We start from the raw sequence: 15,649 nt of genomic DNA, 5'->3' as shown, positions 1-15,649 counted from the left end.
GCAGGAGGCGCCGGAGCCTGCCAAACCTCTCGGTCCCCTCGGCGCCCTGCCCAGCGGGGTGATTCACAGCCGAGCGCGGCGTTGGAGCTTGTTACTGGAGAGCACGTTCCTGGGTGGCACCTCCGCGGCCCAACGCGGGGAGGGGCGCCGGGAGGCACAGCTTCAACTGGCCGCCCGCCCGCCCGCTCACGCCGGCCTCGGCGCCTGCAAGGCCCGCCGGGAGCGGAAGGCGGTTCGGCAGCCCGGCGGGGGAGAAGTCCTCTCCCCGGGAACCCTCGGCTGCAGCGCGTCGCGTTTCCCACCCCGCCTCGCCCCAGCTCCTCCGGCAGGCGTCCCGGCGGGAGCAGCGCTCCCTGCGAGCCCGTCCCGCCGGGCCGAGCGAGCCGCGGGGAGCAGCGCGTCCCCGGCCCGGGCCGCAGGCCCTCGGAGGCGTCCCGCTCCCGCTCCCGGCGAGCGCCACGCCTCGCCTTCCCTCCAGCCGCGCGCGGCTCACGGGCACTGCCCGCAAAACGCACACGCCGCATGCGATCCCGGCGGGAATCCTGCTACGAGCACGCCTACGGGAGGAGGGGGACGTGGCGGGGAGGGGACAGCGCTCCTCGACGCCAGGGTACAGATGGCATCGGACACCAGCACCCGTCAGCGCGGCCAAGGGCCGCGCCCGGCGCCGCCGCGCTCCGCCGCGGCGGGCCACGGCGAGCCGCCCGGCCGCCCCTCCTGCGGAACGCCGCGGGAAGCGCCCGCCTGCCCAGGAGCGGCCCGTTCCTCGCCGGTTTAGCTGCCGGGGAGGCGGCGTGGAGGCCGGCGTTGGCGGCTCTCGGCCAGCTGCCCGCTCCGGCAGGCAAGCCAAGGAGGAACGGGCTTCGTGTAAAAGCGGTTCATTTCTCTGCTCGGCTACAGCTCTGCCTTTTGGGTCCAAACCAGCTGCTTTCTGGACAAAAAAAAAAAAAAAAAAAAAAAGAAAAAAACGACAGAGAACCTTTTGCTTTTAAGCCAAAGGCTGTTTTCCTGTGATCCTCAGGAGGCTCCGAGCAGCCCCCCTAACACCAGGACCAAACCAAAGGCGAGGGGCGGCATCCAGGGTGGGGAAAGCGACACCTTGACTTCACTTTTTACTGGGAGAGGCTGGAGTCGCTCGACGAATAAGATGTTTATACAGGCAAAATGGGAGCGATCGGGAAACATACCCCTTGGAATCGATAACGCCTCAGGCTGGCTCAGGCCCTGCAGACAGGGGCTACTCGTCTGGGTTCCCTCAGAAAAGCAAGGATGGAACGGCCACACGCCAAGAACCAAAGACCAAGGACCAGCACTGCCGAGAGCCCTGCGGCACCGTGGGCACCCGGCGGGACGAAACGTCGGTTCCAGAGCAGCGAGGCAGCGACCGGGTAACTAAAATCCCGAACCGAGACACCGCTAAAAGCCAGCGACAGCGCGCGGGGGCGGGAGCAGGGAACAGGCGGCCAGCGCGCCCGGCCGGGACGGCCCCCGGGGGGGGTGGCGTGGGAGGAGGGCCGCCCCGCGAAGGAAGCATCAGAGGAGCTCGGCGAAGCGCTCGGCGCCCGCCACCGCGGCGTTCCAGTGTCGTGGCAGGAAAGGAGGAGCGAGAGGGCAACGCGTGCCACTTAAAGCGCCGCCACCCCCCGCCCCCCGCCCCAAAAGGAACAAAAAACCGCAAGCCAGGCTTTAAAAGGTGGGACCGAGTTTGGAAAAATGCATCTGTTCCGGCGTTTGCAAGTGGAATGTGACTCTTGTTGACGGGCTAACACACAGGGCGCGAGCCCCGCGGCCGGGCGCGGCGCGGCAGGGGCCGGGCGCGGTGGTCGGACAGGCTACGGGGGGGGGGGGGGTCTAGGACAACCACAGAGCAACGAGACACGAGAGGGGCACAGAGCGGCAGTCCTGATGGCGGCGGGAATGAGGAATGGTTGTACAGTAAAACTCTCCGTCAGCTGATCTCCTCCGGCGGTGAAACCAACCGCGCCGGCCCTCGGGCGCGCGAGAGCGGCGAAACATTCGCCTTCCCCCTCCAAACACTAGGGACGAACATCCGGCAACATTCTACAATGGAAAGTGCTTTAAGAAAGAAGGATTCTGTAGTGCCAGTGACAGAACGGATCTGATGGGCTGGGTGACGCTGCTCACGGCGGCGGCGGCGGCTGCTCAGGCCAGGGCCGCGCGCTTCTCCTCGGGGGTCTCCTCCAGCAGCTGCATGATCAGTTCGTGGAGGGGTTTGCAGATCTTGGCGTAGCCCCCCCCCGTCAGGTGCAGGAAGTCGAACATGTCGTGGTAGGAGATGGTGCCGTCCGAGTGCACGAAGCCGGCGTCCACGTCCAGCAGCTGGACGTGGGGCAGCTTGGGGAGCGCGGCTTTCAGCAGGTGGTTCACCTGGGCGTTCTTCTGCCGCAGCGGGTTGGGCTTCTCGCCGCGAGGTAGCAGGCCCTGGCGCGACAAAGAGCTGCTCAGGACCCCGACGGCACCGGCACGGCAGCGCCCGTGCTGCCCCCCCGACCGCGCCTGCCTCGCCCGAGCGAAGGCGGCCGCGGCAAGCGGGACCCGTCCCCCGCCTCGGGCCGCGTCCGCTCGGAGCCACCACGGATCCGAAGGAGCCAGGTGAGCCGCGAGCCCAACGGGAGGCAGGGCGCCGGCTTGCCCTTCTCCTGGCGGTTCGGCGTCTGCCTTAACCGCGCTCCCTCCCGCGGCGAGCCTGCAGCGGCACTGACTGCCGTCGCCCGGCTCCGCGGTAAGAGGGGCCCCAGCCGAGCTGCCGAGAGCGGGAGGCCCACCGGGACCACCGGGACCGCCCGGAGCCGGGCGCCGCCGCGGCCCTCACCCGCGCTCCCCGGCGGGACGGCCCCGCTGCCAACGGGAGCGGTGGCACCCGCCTCCGGGGGGGGGGCCGCGAGGGCGGCTCTGCGGAGCGAGGGGAGGCACGCGCCTCCCCAGTAAGCACCCGCCGCTCCCAGTACCGCAGGGGCACGGCACCGGGAACACGGGGCTTCCTCCCAGCCGCCCGCTTCCCCAGCGCTCCGAGACGTACCAGCACGATCACTTTGGCCTGTGGCTGCTGGGCGTTTATCAGGCGCACGATAGCCTCGATCCCACCTGCGACTTCCTCTGCCGTGTTCTCGTGGTTATTCGTCCCAACCCAAACAACGATGACCTACAAGGAGAAAAAACGGCGGGCAGCTCTTCCAGAGGGAGCTCGCTGACCCTGAAAACCCCGCGTAACCATCGCCTGCGGCCGGCGAGCTGCCGGAGGAGCCGGGCTGAGGGCGCAGCTCCGGCTGCCAGGCTTCTGCTCTCGGGAGCATCTGAGGAGCTTCTGCTTCGGCCCTCGGCACGCACGGAGAACGGCTGCTCCCGACGCCCTCCCAGCCAGCCCGAGAGGCGTCCGAGCCCGCCGCGCCACCGAGCCGCTGGGCCCGCGGGAGCCGGGACCGGTCGAAAAGAGGGGAGCGCAGGTCCGCGCCCCTGGGGGCAGGGACAACGGCACGGCCCCGCTTTTAGTGTTCGCAAAGCGCCACGTCTCCGCGGCTCGAACACGCGCGCCCCCGCCGCCGCCCCACCGGGGCGCCCGCCGCCCAGCGCTCCCCCGGGAAGGGTTTCGGCAAAGACGCCGGCGCGAGGGCTGCAAGCGCAGGGGAGGCCGGGGGGGCTGGTCTGCACCGCGCCTCCCGAACGCCTCCACCGCACCCTTCAGCCCTTGCCGAGGCCAGGAACGCGTCTCAGGCCCGAGAGCCGCGCTGCGGCTCCCGCCCGCGCCCAGCGACGCCCCACCACGGCGCTGGCGGGCACGAGGGGGGCGCCTCTGCCCGCCGACGCCCTCCCACGGCCACGCTCAGCAGCGGGGGCCGGGCGTACGAGGCGTACGGCTCTTCCCAAGCGTTGGCCAAACACGTCTCGCTGCCTGACGCGCCAACGGCTGCTCAACCAAAAAGTCCCGCTCGGAGGAGCGGCCCCAGCACCCCGGTCTCTGCCGGGGCAGCACGGCGTGGCCCGCCGTGGTTTTCCACTCCTACCTTCGGTTTGATGTTCTCCAGCTCGCCGTTCTTCAGCCTCCACAGGACGTGGCCCGTGGTGTCTCCGCCGATCCCGAAATTCAGCGCGTGAAGCGGCGAGAAGAGCTCTCGCCATATCTGCAGCCAGAAACCCATTTGCCATTTCGGGGCGGTCCCGGTGGCGAGAGGGAGACGCCGCACGGCGCAGCGACGCCTTCACGGGCACCAGAAGCAGCCACGAGGCCTCCCCTGACGAGCCCCTGGGGTAAAAGGCTCCTGAACACGGGGCGAGGCTTCACCCGTGGGGGGGGGTTGTTGCCCGAGCACTCGGTCCCGGCCCAAAGGACGGGGCAGCTCTCTCCAGCAGCTCTGGGCCCAACTCGTGAGAGACCCAGGGCGGGCTGGGTCTCTTGCGGACCACCGTGTCCCTACCCCGAGGGGTATCTCGGGACCCGAGGAAACCCTTCCATCACCAGGAACCAAAACCGGACGACACGGAGGCGGCTCTCGCGGGACGCCGCTGCCCCGGCGCCGCCGCGGCGGAGCAGCGGTTCAGCGGAAAGCCAGCGTGCCCGTGCCCACAGCGCCCCACGGGCGGGAGGGTTCAGCGCGTTCTGGCCCCGCAGGACACACCTACAGGGAATCCGGCGGCAGCCCGGACCAGGAGGGCCGAGGAACTAGTGAGGGGCTGCGTTCCGTGCCAAAACGGGGGCCGGCAGCGCCGGCTCCAGAGCAAGCCCACCATGGAGACCGCGGGGCAGGCTCTGCCCCAGCTCTGGGAAGCTCCGGGCGCGGGGCAGAACGAGCCGAAGGGGCGGCAGCGACGCCGGGACAGAGGAAACCCGCTGGTGTGGCATGCGGCCGCCACCCCCTCGGCCGGAGAGAGGAAGGCCCCAGCTCCTCCCCGCCGCCCTCCTCCCTCTGGGACCGTACCTCGTACTGCTGTAGCAACTGCACCATGGAGTCGCCCACGAAGAGCACGTCGGGCTCCTTGTCTTTGCAGTCCAAGACAAACCTGTTGTGCTGTCAACAGAGAGCAGCGAGGTCAGCGCCGGCCAACGGCTCCTCACCGCTGCCTCCGCCGTGGGATGGAGGGACGTGGCTGCCGAACCGGGCCGCCCCCTCCGCCGCCCTGCGCTCCCCCCGGCGACACGACGCCCGGCGAGACGCTCGGGGCCGGTCGGAGCAGCCGCCAGCCCCTCAGACGCCCCTTGGATTTGGGACACGGACGGCCGCGAGCATCCTCCGGCTGCTTCTCCCTGCCGAGCCAGCAAGGGACGGGCGGCCCCGCCGCCTCGCCCCTGCCGTGCCCAGCTTTGCCACTCCCTCGTTTCCCCCAGCGAACGGGCCAGCTGGGAGGGTTTTCTGAAACGGCTTCACAGCGCAGCGCTCGGGTCACGCCACGATGCTGCTTCATCGCGACAAGGCAGCCACGTGCCGACAGCCTCGGGGCAGCAGAGCCGCCACGGCCCCAGCATCCGAAACGGGGCCAGACAGCGCCCCTGCGGCCCCCCCAGCAAAGAGGATTCAACCTCCTACGCCCCCCGCCCGCCCGCCCGCCGTACCTGTGACATCCACCTGCCGTCTCCCTGGATATCTTCGGCGGCGTGCGGGACTGCCGCGGGGTTCGACTCGCCCCGGCTCATTCTGTTCCTGCGGGGAGAGCGGGTCAGGGGCGCGGCTCCCGCCGGGGAACGGGCCGACCGGCCGCACACCGCTCCCGCCTCCCCCCGCCCCGCGCCTCGGCTGCCGGCTGACCGCAGGTTACGGACTGACGGCGCCCCCGCAGCCGCCCTCCGCCCGGGCAGCCCGGGGAGCGACGGCCGAGCAAGGCTCACGGCAGCAGCACACCTCGGCTGTGCGGGGCTGCAACGCCGCGATCGGGAGCGCCGGGAGCCCGCGGATTAGCCCCTCTTAGTATCGAGATCCGCGGCTTACGGCCGCTGAGCTCCGCCGCGCAGGTGGATTAGCCGGCTTCAGGGCCCAGCGCGCCGCAGCCGTACTGATCCCGGGGGATCCCAACCGGGAGGCGCCCCGGGCGGCTTCCAGCGGCCGCCCTGCGCCAGAGCAAGGCCCGGCCCTGCCTCCCGCCGGCCCTGCGGGCCCGCCACAACACGGGCTGCGGGAGAGAGGCCGCAGCGACACCGGGGCTCGCCCGTCGGGCGGCGACCCGGCCCCTCCCGCTCCGGGCGGCGAGGAGAGGTGACAGCCACGGGCCCTCCGCCCACCTGGGCCCCCCGCGGGGCGGGGCGCCCCGCCCGCTCCCAGGTGGCGGTCATCGCCGGGCCGCGGTGATAAGGGCGGCTGCCCGCCGCCCCGCCCGCTCTCCCGGGGCAGCGCTGCCGCCGCCGCCGCTTCGGGCGGGGCCTCTCCGCTGCCAGAGCCGGCCCTGCCGCCTCCTCGCGGCCCTCCCAGCCATCGGCCGGAGGAAGCCCCCACCACCACCACCCGCTCCGGAGCCCCGCGCCAGCTCCGCCGCGGGGCGCGGCCCGGGCCTCCCCGCTCCGCTGCCGGCGGGGGGGGGCGGGATGGCGGCTGGGCCTGCCCGGGCCGCGCTGGGCCTGCCCCGGCCCCGCGGACTCACGGCGGCGGCAGCTCCCCCTGCGACTCCATGGCGCTCTCGGGCGGGCGCCTCCCTCCCCTCGGCCCGGGCTCCCACCGCGCCTGCGCCGCCGCCGCTTCCGCTTCCGCCCGCCGCCAACCGCCGCTCGAGACGCCCCCCCCCACCCCGTCGCGCCGCTTCCGGCCGCGCTGCCGGAAGTCCCGCCCAGCGCGCCGGCGGGGGCTAGCCTCTAGGCGGCGCACGGCCGCGGCGGCCTCGCGATGACATCATTCTCCCGGCCGTGACGTCTGCGGCGTCATTCTCCCGGAGGTGAGACGCGGGGGCGCCTCGGGGCCTGGTCTGTGGGGCTGGGCCTGCAGACCTCGGGGAGGGGGTGGTGGTGGGGGGGGGGTGACCGGAGGGCGCTGCTGGGTGACGTCAGGACGGAGCTGTGATGCCACCAGAGGAACAGGGCGGGGGGGGGGGGGGGGGGGGCGTGGTCCCTCCCCGCCCTCGTGTGGGTTTTTTTTTTTTTTTCCTTTTTGCCGGGTTTAGCCTCAAAAGTGCGTCCCGGCGCCTCCCGCCCGCCACGCGGGGGCGCCCGGCCCGGCCCCGCCCCCCTGCCAATGCGGAGCGGCGGCGGGCGCTGACGCGCGGGCGCGTCACGGCGGCGCTGGCGTCACTGGGCCCGCCCCCCCGGGGTTGCCATGGCAGCCGCCCGCCCCCCGCCCCCCCCCCCCCCCCCCCCCCCCCGATGAGCTCACGCGGTGCCGCAGCCCCGAGGGGGGGGGGGTTTGCTCCTCGCAACAAGATGGCGGCGGCGGCGGCTGCAGCGGCGGCGGCGAGCGGAGCGGGGGGGCCCCCCCCGGCCCCGCGGCTGCCCCCGGCCCCGCCGCCCCCGCGGCCCCCCGGCCCCGCCCGCATCGGCTACTACGAGATCGAGCGGACCATCGGGAAGGGCAACTTCGCCGTCGTGAAGCTGGCCACGCACCTGGTGACCCGCGCCAAGGTGAGGGGCCCGCGGCGCGCCGGGCGCCGGGCCGCCCCCCCCCGCCCCCTTCCCCCGGGCCTCTTCCCCCGCCGGGGCCCCGCGGCGCGGCCCGGCAGTGCGGGAGAAGCGCCGCCGCCGCCCGCCCCGCCGCTCCGGGGGCCGGCCCGCAGCCCTCGGCCGGGGCCCGGCGGAGCTCCCCGCGGCCTGCCGGTCCGCCCGCCCCGCGCTGGCGGCGCCGATGCGGGCGAGGGGCGGTTGGCGGCGGGTCGGCGGGGCAGCGCCGGGGCCGCTGTCAGCGGGCCCTCCGCCTCGGTGACACGGCGCCGGGGCGAAGCTCGCCGCCTCCCCGGGCGCGTTTTTCGGTCGCGGGCGGTCCCGCGGTCTCCGCTCGCCTCGTTTTACCTGGGCAAACATGGAGGTGGAGCGGCGGGGGGTTTCGTGGCCGTGGGGGTGCCGGCTGACGTCAAGGGCAGCACCGCCAGCCTCGCCCCAGAGAGGAGGCTGGGGCTCGCAGATCCCCCTGCCGGGGCAGGGGCTGGCTGGCGGTCCGGAGCGCAGGTGCCTCCAGGGACGGGCTTCACCCCCCGGGTCGGCGGCCTCGGCCGCTCCGTCAGCCCCTGGAAGGGGGCAGGAGGCCCGTGCGGAACCAGGACCGCGCTGCCACGGCCCTCGTTTTGTGTGTGTGACACCCCGCTGCTGGGGAGGGCTCGTCTGGCCGCCCGTGCCAGCGTGGGCTGGCGGCGGCAGTGCCCGGGTCTTCCCCAGAAAGCGCTGCGGGGTGAAAATCGTGGTGGAAGCAGAGCTGGGGGCGGGAAGGCAGCGGGCAGGCCTTAACGAACCCCCCCCCGGCCCCTGCGACTGCCCTGCCCCGGCTACCGTGGCAGCGCCGCGGCTGGGGGCCGTGAAGACGGTTTTGCCTCGCGTGCTTCCGTTGTCCTCCCGTGGATTTCAAGAGTCACGTCGTATCGAGACACGAGCGTAGCTCCACAGCTGCTTTCCTTCGGTGAAACGCTGGCCTTTTGCCCAGGTAACGAAATGAAATCGGTCTCGGGGGCTGTTTGAACGTCAGGTCCGTAACGCCTCCTGGACGGTTCGGTGCAGAACTGGGCTGTACCTGCCCGTCTTGCGTAAACCGCTGTCTCTTTCTGCGCTTTCCAGCGCTGGATGCTGCAGTTCAACCTGCGCCTCAGCTGCTGCTGTTTTGTGCAGGGCCTGGCCGCTGCTTCCCCCGTTATAAAGCTGAACTTGGCTGATAGAGGCAGGGGCGGCCAGTTCAGATGCTCCAAGCGCAGGAGACTGAGCCTCTTGAGCAGAGATGGTTCCTGTTCTCAGCCTCCCTCGTTGAGTCAAGGCCCCTTCTGAGCGGCGCGAGCTCTGCAGGTCGCCGGTTACCAGAGCGGGGGTTCACCTCTGCCTGGGAACGGTTGGTTTTTCTGACGGGTGGCAAAACGCACGCCGGTTTTGTCTGGAAATCCTCCTCCACGTTGACGGGGCTGCGGCTGGCTGTGAGGCGTTGTTTACGGATGGTGGAAGAGGATGCTGAGCCTGAAGGACTTGGGCTTTGCCGCGCAGCGGTTTACAGGTGTTTCTACGGCCGAGAAGGGACTGAGGGTGGCTTGTTGGCTTTAGGAGGCTCTTCTCTGGGGGGGTGGTAGGCTCGCTGGTTGCCTCTGCCGCTGCGCCTGGTCGAGCACGGTGGGTTGGGTGTGCTCGCGCGTTTCCCCGCGCTGCGGCGGGGGGGGGTGGGGGAGATGCACGCCCTCCGGACCCCGAACGCTCTCCGAGACCCGGGGGATACCTGTGCTAGAGCAACTGCTGGCTGCCCGGTGGTGCCGGTGCCGGCGAGGCTGAGCGGGGATCGCTCGGTGCTGAAACTTGACCTGGGAGCTTTCTCCGCTCTGGGGTCAGGCTTCCTTTCAGATCCCGGCCCGTGGAGAGGGGCGCGAGCAAACGGCCCGGGCTTTGCCCGCAACCCCCCAGCGCTGCGGTTTCAGGGCTCTCCCTTCGCTGTCGGGGCTGGCTCTGGGAGGGGAGTGGGGAAGGAGAGGAGAGCTCCTGGCTTCGAGCTCTGGGGCTCGTGAGGCTGGAGGGGAGGTCTCGAGGCAGAAGGCGCTGGAAAGGGGCAGAGTACAGAGTGCCGCTGCCCAGCGCTCGATTTCACCGCGGTGGCGCTTTTAGCAGTTCGGCTTCGTGGAAGCGACTCAGAAGCCTTGGCGAAATGGTCGCGCTTCGTGGTCCGAAAGGGCTCTTTGGTCCCACAACGCCAGCGCAGCCCCGTTGCGGAGCGTGCTGGCGGCCCCTTCCGGAGGCGATCCCTCTCCCAGCAGAGGCTGCACAGGCGAACCGGGCAGCGGTCAAATATAGCCACCAAATCCCTGCGCAGACCTGACCCCGTGTCACAGCCTCTTAGAGAAAAGCTGGTCCGCTTGTCCCTGCCCCTCCTCGGGAGCTGCGCCCGCTGGATGTCTCTGAAGGAATTCCAGCGCGAGTGTCTGTGCAAGCCTGAAAATACTTTGTACCCTGTCGTCTTGGGCCTCCTCAGGCAGGTGAGGTCAATAACTGCGTAGCCTTGTGTTCGTCGCCTGCGAATTTCGGGACAGGGTGGGGGGTCTGTCGATGAGGCATTGGAGCCCGTTTTCCTCCCCTGTGGACACTTGCCAGGTCAAGCGGACTTTGATGTGACATCTGAAGATAACAGCGTGAGCGTTCCTGGCTTGCGTCCCCTTTCCCCCTGAAAAAGAAAAGCAGGGAATAGTTCGGTGTCTGTTCTCGCCCTGAAGGACCGGGGTTTTTCTAGCGGTTTGGAAGCTGAGGATGGCGTTTTTTCCGCAGAGGGGAGGCGAGCGTGTGCTGCGTGCGCCCGGCTCTCGTGGGCCGGCGCGTACGGCTGACGCAGACCCTCGCCGTTTGCCCACAGCCGAGTTTCGCCGGTCGAATGTGGGTCGGCAGCGTTGGGGACACAGTAAGGAAAGGGAGAGTTGGTCGTCCCGGGGGGCGGGAGGCCTCTGTTCCTCACTGTCCGTGCTGGAACCGGTGAGGCACCACAGTCGGCAACTTGCGTACGGGCCGAGGCAGCAACGTGCGTCCGGTCCCCGCTTGTGCGGAGCGGGAGTCTCGCGCTCTGCCAGAGCCGCTCCGGCGGCTGGCGGGGAGCTGGAGCCGCACCCTGGCGGGGATTCGTGGGGCACCTGCAGGCCAGCTCGCTGCCCCCCTGTCTCCTGCCTTTGGTCCCCCTTCCCTTTGTCTCGCCTTTCCCGAGAACCCCTTTCTTGTCGCTGTTCTGCCAGTCTGCCGGGCGACCTACTGAAGGAGTCGTTTTCCACGTAGTTTCCACTTGGGAATCATCCGAGTGGCTTCATGAGAATTCCGGCTCCGTTCAGGCACTGGAGGTGGTGTGGACACCGCGGTTTTCCATCAGGGCCCATCGGTGTGCCTTAACGGAGAGGACGGCACGCGGAGCCTGTGCCTTGCGCTCCCGTGGTCTCTGCCTGTTGCGTTTCGGCCCTCGGGAGCTGTTGGGGGTGAGGAGGGAGGAGAGGGCCCGCTGTGGCTGCTGGGCAGTGCTGGAAGCTCGCTGCTGTGCTGGTTCCTTCCCTTGGCCGAGCTGCCCCCGGCGCTGTGGCGAGTGACGGGTTCCCGTGGGCGCTGAGCCCTCCCTCGCTCTGCGAGTGGGAGTCGCTGCGCTGCGCGGCGCTTCCCTGGGAGGGGAGTGTTAATTCTCACCTCCATTTTTCTCTTGAACTCGAGAGAGGAATTCACGGTCCTGGGAGAACATGGCGACCTCCCAAGTCCAGGGATCTTCCCGCTGTGCTGTCTTAACTTCTTCCAGGCTGGTTCTCTACTGAAGTTCCTGGGCGTTTTGAGTGGTAGCTCGGTAAAGGGCAAAGCCAGGAGCAAGTCTGGCTACCTGTGCCTAACGGCACTGCTCAAGGGGCTCGTGGCAGGCGCCGATTGTCCACGGACCCCAGCCCGTGATGCTTTGGACCTGGCAGAACGTGGCCCTTCTGCCATCACAGCTGGCGGAAGGGTAGAAGAACCAGGCTGGTTTTTTCCCCGAGGTTGTGAAGGAGCTGAGCCTTCTCTGGAGAACGGGAGGCGTCTCCGCTTCTGCGTGGAGAGGGTGTTCCCTTCCGCGAGAGAACCTGCTTGGTGTCTGTGCCTTGTCTTCGGGGGAGCTGGCGCCGTCAGCAGAGCAAAGCTGGCGCTGGAGCTCTGGGAGGCGGGCGCTGTGGCACTGAGCAGCAGGGTGAAGGTCCGGCTGGTGGGCTTTCCTGCTGCCCTGGAAGGGCTCGGGCTCGCCTCGGCCGCCGAACGCGGGAGGCTCCAGGAGCCGCGGCGACTCGTCGGGATTTCTGGCTCCTCCAGCGCGAAGCGCGCTCGGCCTGCGGGGTGCGAAAGCCTCGGCGGCTCCTCGGTCCTGCTCTTCCCGACCTGCCGCGCGCAGCAGCGAGGCGCGAGGCTGCGGGATGACCGCAGGTCCCTTCCTCTGGTGCCGTGGCCTCCGGGCAGGCTGCGTGCCGGGGTGCCCTCGTTCATCCCCCGTCACGTCCCGTGGGAGTTGTTTGGTACCGGCGCCGTGCGCTTCGTGAGGAGCCGTGCGAGGGCCTCGCGGGGTCACGGATCGTTTTCCTGCTGTGTTTCAGTGTGTGTTGGTGCCTCGCCTCTCCCGCTGCGTATTTCTCTTGGCCGTAAGAAAGGCTGGCGGTTGCGGATCACCGGTTCCTCCGGCGTCTCTCACGCTGCCGCTGCTCACGTGGCCTTTGGTCCCGTCGCTTGTGTGCGGTGGAAGAGCTGTGTTTTAGTCCCTGCTTGGTGGGGAGGTTTGGTAAAAGCCTAAAAGCTGGAAAGGGACTTTGGCTAAGCAGGGTTGCCACAGTGAGGGTAAGAGGGAATATTTCTTAAGGCCTCACAGAGGCATTGGCTGTCTCAGCTGCAGCCCAAAGTACTGACATTATCGTTTCGTTACAACATTTTTCTTGCTGCAGCAAATAACATACAATTACCGAGAGATTAATGCAAGAGCGCGATTAAATTTGAGACCAGGCTTCTTCCTGATGAGCCTGACGGTGCGAACGTGTAGGAGCGGGGCCAGGAGAGGCAGCTGACGGCGGTAACGTCCCTGCAGGGGCCTGGGGCACCTGTCCTGCCTCGAGCCTTTTCGGGCAGGGGGAGCAGGCTCAGAGAGCCCTGGTGACCAGGGCTGCTTCGCAGCTCTGTTGCCGGTAGCTTAGTTGAGGGGTGCGGCGGGTACGCCTTTTCTGCCTCTCGGGCCTGGCTGCCTCCCCCCTCCTGCCCGCTATCCCTTCCTCCCGAAGGCTGGCTCTGCCAGAGCCTGGGGGCTGCCAGGGCAGGGAGAAGCCGGAGCTTCGGAGCCTGGGGTCTGTGGGCAGGTCCAGAGCTCGCCCCTGCGAGGAAGAGCGGTGGCTGCTGACGGGAGCTGGCAGGGGCACGGCGGTGGCAGAAAGGGGTGGGGGGCGTCTCTGCGGTCGGTAGGTGCCGTGCAAAGGGCCGGTGAGTGCTGAGGAGGCCTGGCTGGGGTTTCTAGGGCCTGCCTTCTCCTTGGCGCTTGGAGACGGAGTCGCTTGAAGACGGAGTCGCGTTCGAGGGAAATGAGGGACTAGCAGCGTGTTGCTGGGAGACTGGGCTCCTCGGGTGTTGGGTGTTGTCGCCGAGAAGCAGCGGCTGAACTCCTTTTCCCCGCCACGCTCTCCCTGGGTCGTGCATCAGCCCCGGGCGGTGGCGGTAGGCGTGGGCTGGCCCGAGCAGCTCGCCCCTTCTCGCTCGCGTCGAGAGGGTCGCGGAACGACGGGAGGCGTTTTCCCCGGGAACGTGCCGCCCCAGGAAGCTGCTCCGGTGCTGCCAGCGGCGGAGAAGAGGTTACGGTTTGTCGTGGAAGGTCTCGCTGGCTGAGCCGGTTCCTGGGTGAATGGTGACTTCCCCCCCCACCCCCGAGCGGGCCGGGCTCTGTCTGTCGGTCCTGCTGTCTCTGCCCGGCGTGAGCGAGGGGCTGCTGTCAGCCGAACGTACGCGAGCACGGGTTAAACCGGCCCCAGCGTCTCCCTCTGGAGCTCGCCCGGGTGTAAGTGGAGCGGTTTGGAAAGGCTCTGGTTAAGCCATTGTACTCGTTTATTACAGGCAGGGCCTTTCTCCTGATCCCGGTCCAGGGGTTTAATATGCTGCATTAACACTTAAATGAAGAAACCACTGAAGGCTGATTCATTATTAGTCATTATGTGTCTTCTTCTAGTAGCTCTGACCCCAAGTCTCTCTAGTTGAGGCTAAACCTCGCCTTCTCTGTTAAATGGCCATCAAAGGGGTTCCATAAAAAGGGAATTGTGTGGCTTCAGCCAAGTTTCAAAGTAGTCGAATCATACTAGCCCACACAAACAAACTCCCACACCCAGTGGAACTGACACGTTGTGCTCAAAAATAGCACAGCGTGTGCGGGGGGAGCCTGAGCCGAGCTCTGCTCCGCGCGTCAGCCGCGCTCAGAGGGTGGGCAGGGGATCCTGGGGCCGCCCGAGCGCCTGCCGCCGAGGTGGATCTCGCAGGGAGCGAGCCCCTCGGCTCTCCCACGGAGCACCGCGACAGCCGCTCTCTCCAAGGCCCTGATTCTTGCAGGGCGCCTGTCCTGATGGCGCCGAACCGCTGCTGCTGCTTCTGGTCCTCCTGGCGCTCTCTGCGTCCGCTGCTGGGGCAAGTCCCAGCCTGGGCGGCTGCGGTTTGGGGCTGGGGTTCTCGTGGCACTGCAGAACTGCAGAAGAGACCCGCTCCTTGCCTGGCGCGGGCGTGTTGGGAGCGACTCCAGCGTCCCTCCGTGAGAGGAGCAGAGCTGTACTGCGGGAGGGGGCTGAAGTCTGCACTTCGTGGCCACGGTAGCTGCGATTATCGGCACAGCTTGGTTACCGTGTGCAGGCGGCGGCAGCGCGGGTCGTCTTCCTGCGAGTGCTTCGGTCGTGAAAAGTTCGAAGTGGAGTCGAAGGTGTTGGCACAAGTGTCGGTTGCGTGCCCCTTCGCTGGGGTGCGGGAAGGTGTCCCGCTGCCTGGTGCAGAGCGGCTGTCGCGTGGGCGCGTTGTGGAGGCTGTCGGAGGCGAACGCTTCGCTGGGAAAAGCTCCCCGCGGGCGTGGGGGAGCTGGAGCTCCCGAGGATCCGTCTGAGCGGGCTGGCGGGCAGGCGCCGCGGGAGGACAAGCCGGGGACGCGGCTGCGGGTGCCAAGGGGGGTGTGTTTCACCGGGCTCCGGATGGGGTCAGCCGGCGGGAGGAGGAGGCTTGCCCGCAGGGTGCTGCGGCGCACCCCAAAACAGCTCCGCTGCGCTGGGGAGCGGGGCCGCCCGTTGCCGTCCAGGGGAAGTGACTGGCCTGCGTCTCGGTGCGGTGTCGTGCGGAAGACGGCTGTGTTGTTGGCAGTCCGACCGAACGTTCCCGTCGCGGTTCAGGATCTCCTCCGCGTTTGCCGCTTTCACGTACGGTTTGGCAATGGGAAGCTCTGCCTTCGACTTCTTAAGAGTATCGGAGGCAGTTACGGCGCATTAATTATCGAGTTTTGAAGACCGTTTAGAAGAAAAGGAGTCTCTGTAGGGTATCGGCGTGCGACTGCGGGCCCGGAGCTGGAGGCTAGAGTGGTTTGACAGCGAGCCAGGCACAGGACGACTGTCAGAGCTCCATTAGGGGAGCGCACGCCTGGGCGCTACTGGGAATAAAAGAGAATGTGGGGCTGATTAAAGTATTTCCATTAAAGTCTGGGTTTGGAGGCTGCGTGCGTCTGCTGCCTTTCAGCAAACAGATGGATGTTTCACGTCTCCTTCCAATGACTTTTAGAAAACGGTTCGTCCTGCTGGAGGTAGTTCTGAGCGAGACGGCCCCAGTGAAGGGTTCAGGAGGCCGCGAGTGCACGTGGGTTTCTGCCACAGAAGGGAAGGCGATTTCTTTTTTTGGTTTTTTTTTTTGTTGTTCTTTAAGGTTTTCATTACCTAAACAAGTCTCTCTCGGCTTGTGTTTGCTCCTTGGCTGACTTGTACTTTCAGCTGTGTCCCTTCCTGGACGGCCTCTTCCCGTGCGGAAGGGCGTCCGTAACGTGTACAGAGGCATAACAGTGGCGGGGGGCGTGGAGGA

At 68.2% G+C, this 15,649-nt stretch overlaps 2 protein-coding genes across 5 annotated transcripts in view; one reads left to right on the top strand and one right to left on the bottom strand.

Annotated features, from left to right (window-relative positions):
* Positions 1–2,150: 2,150 nt before the first annotated feature.
* PAFAH1B2 (platelet activating factor acetylhydrolase 1b catalytic subunit 2) lies at positions 2,151–6,617 on the bottom strand. Of its 2 annotated transcripts, none has more exons than XM_086476913.1 (6): positions 6,586–6,617; positions 5,567–5,654; positions 4,935–5,024; positions 4,023–4,139; positions 3,041–3,163; positions 2,151–2,442 (listed from the first exon to the last, which is right to left on the bottom strand). In XM_086476913.1, exons 1-6 carry the CDS (start codon positions 6,612–6,614, stop codon positions 2,164–2,166), a joined length of 726 nt encoding a protein of 241 aa, XP_086333039.1. In that variant the 5' UTR covers positions 6,615–6,617; the 3' UTR covers positions 2,151–2,163. The 2 variants fall into 2 exon arrangements, with proteins under 2 accessions (XP_086333039.1, XP_086333040.1); XM_086476914.1 differs by having other exon boundaries at positions 6,589–6,614.
* An 843-nt stretch (positions 6,618–7,460) lies between these two features.
* The window catches only part of SIK3 (SIK family kinase 3), a 78,033-nt gene continuing 69,844 nt past the window's right edge, over positions 7,461–15,649 (top strand). For all 3 annotated transcript variants that reach the window (XM_086476988.1, XM_086476985.1, XM_086476986.1), the window contains exon 1: positions 7,461–7,552. The gene's annotated coding sequence lies outside the window, so the exon portion shown is untranslated. The remainder of the gene's footprint in view (positions 7,553–15,649) is intronic.

Source organism: Leptosomus discolor, chromosome 22, assembly GCF_034619465.1.
Source record: "Leptosomus discolor isolate bLepDis1 chromosome 22, bLepDis1.hap2, whole genome shotgun sequence".
Lineage (NCBI taxonomy): Eukaryota > Metazoa > Chordata > Aves > Leptosomiformes > Leptosomidae > Leptosomus > Leptosomus discolor.
The sequence above is the reverse complement of the archived record's forward strand: the minus strand, read 5'-3'. Positions and strand labels throughout refer to the sequence as shown.

What these genes read in the sequence shown, in the direction of transcription:
- PAFAH1B2 (XM_086476913.1), bottom strand. Translation starts at nt 6,614, where the DNA reads ATGGAGTCGCAGGGGGAGCTGCCGCCGCC. An exon ending in TGGAGAACATCAAACCGAAG is followed by an intron (nt 3,164 to 4,022) that starts GTAGGAGTGGAA and finishes TTCTCCTTGTAG; the next exon opens with GTCATCGTTGTTTGGGTTGG. An exon ending in AGGCCAAAGTGATCGTGCTG is followed by an intron (nt 2,443 to 3,040) that starts GTACGTCTCGGA and finishes TTGTCGCGCCAG; the next exon opens with GGCCTGCTACCTCGCGGCGA.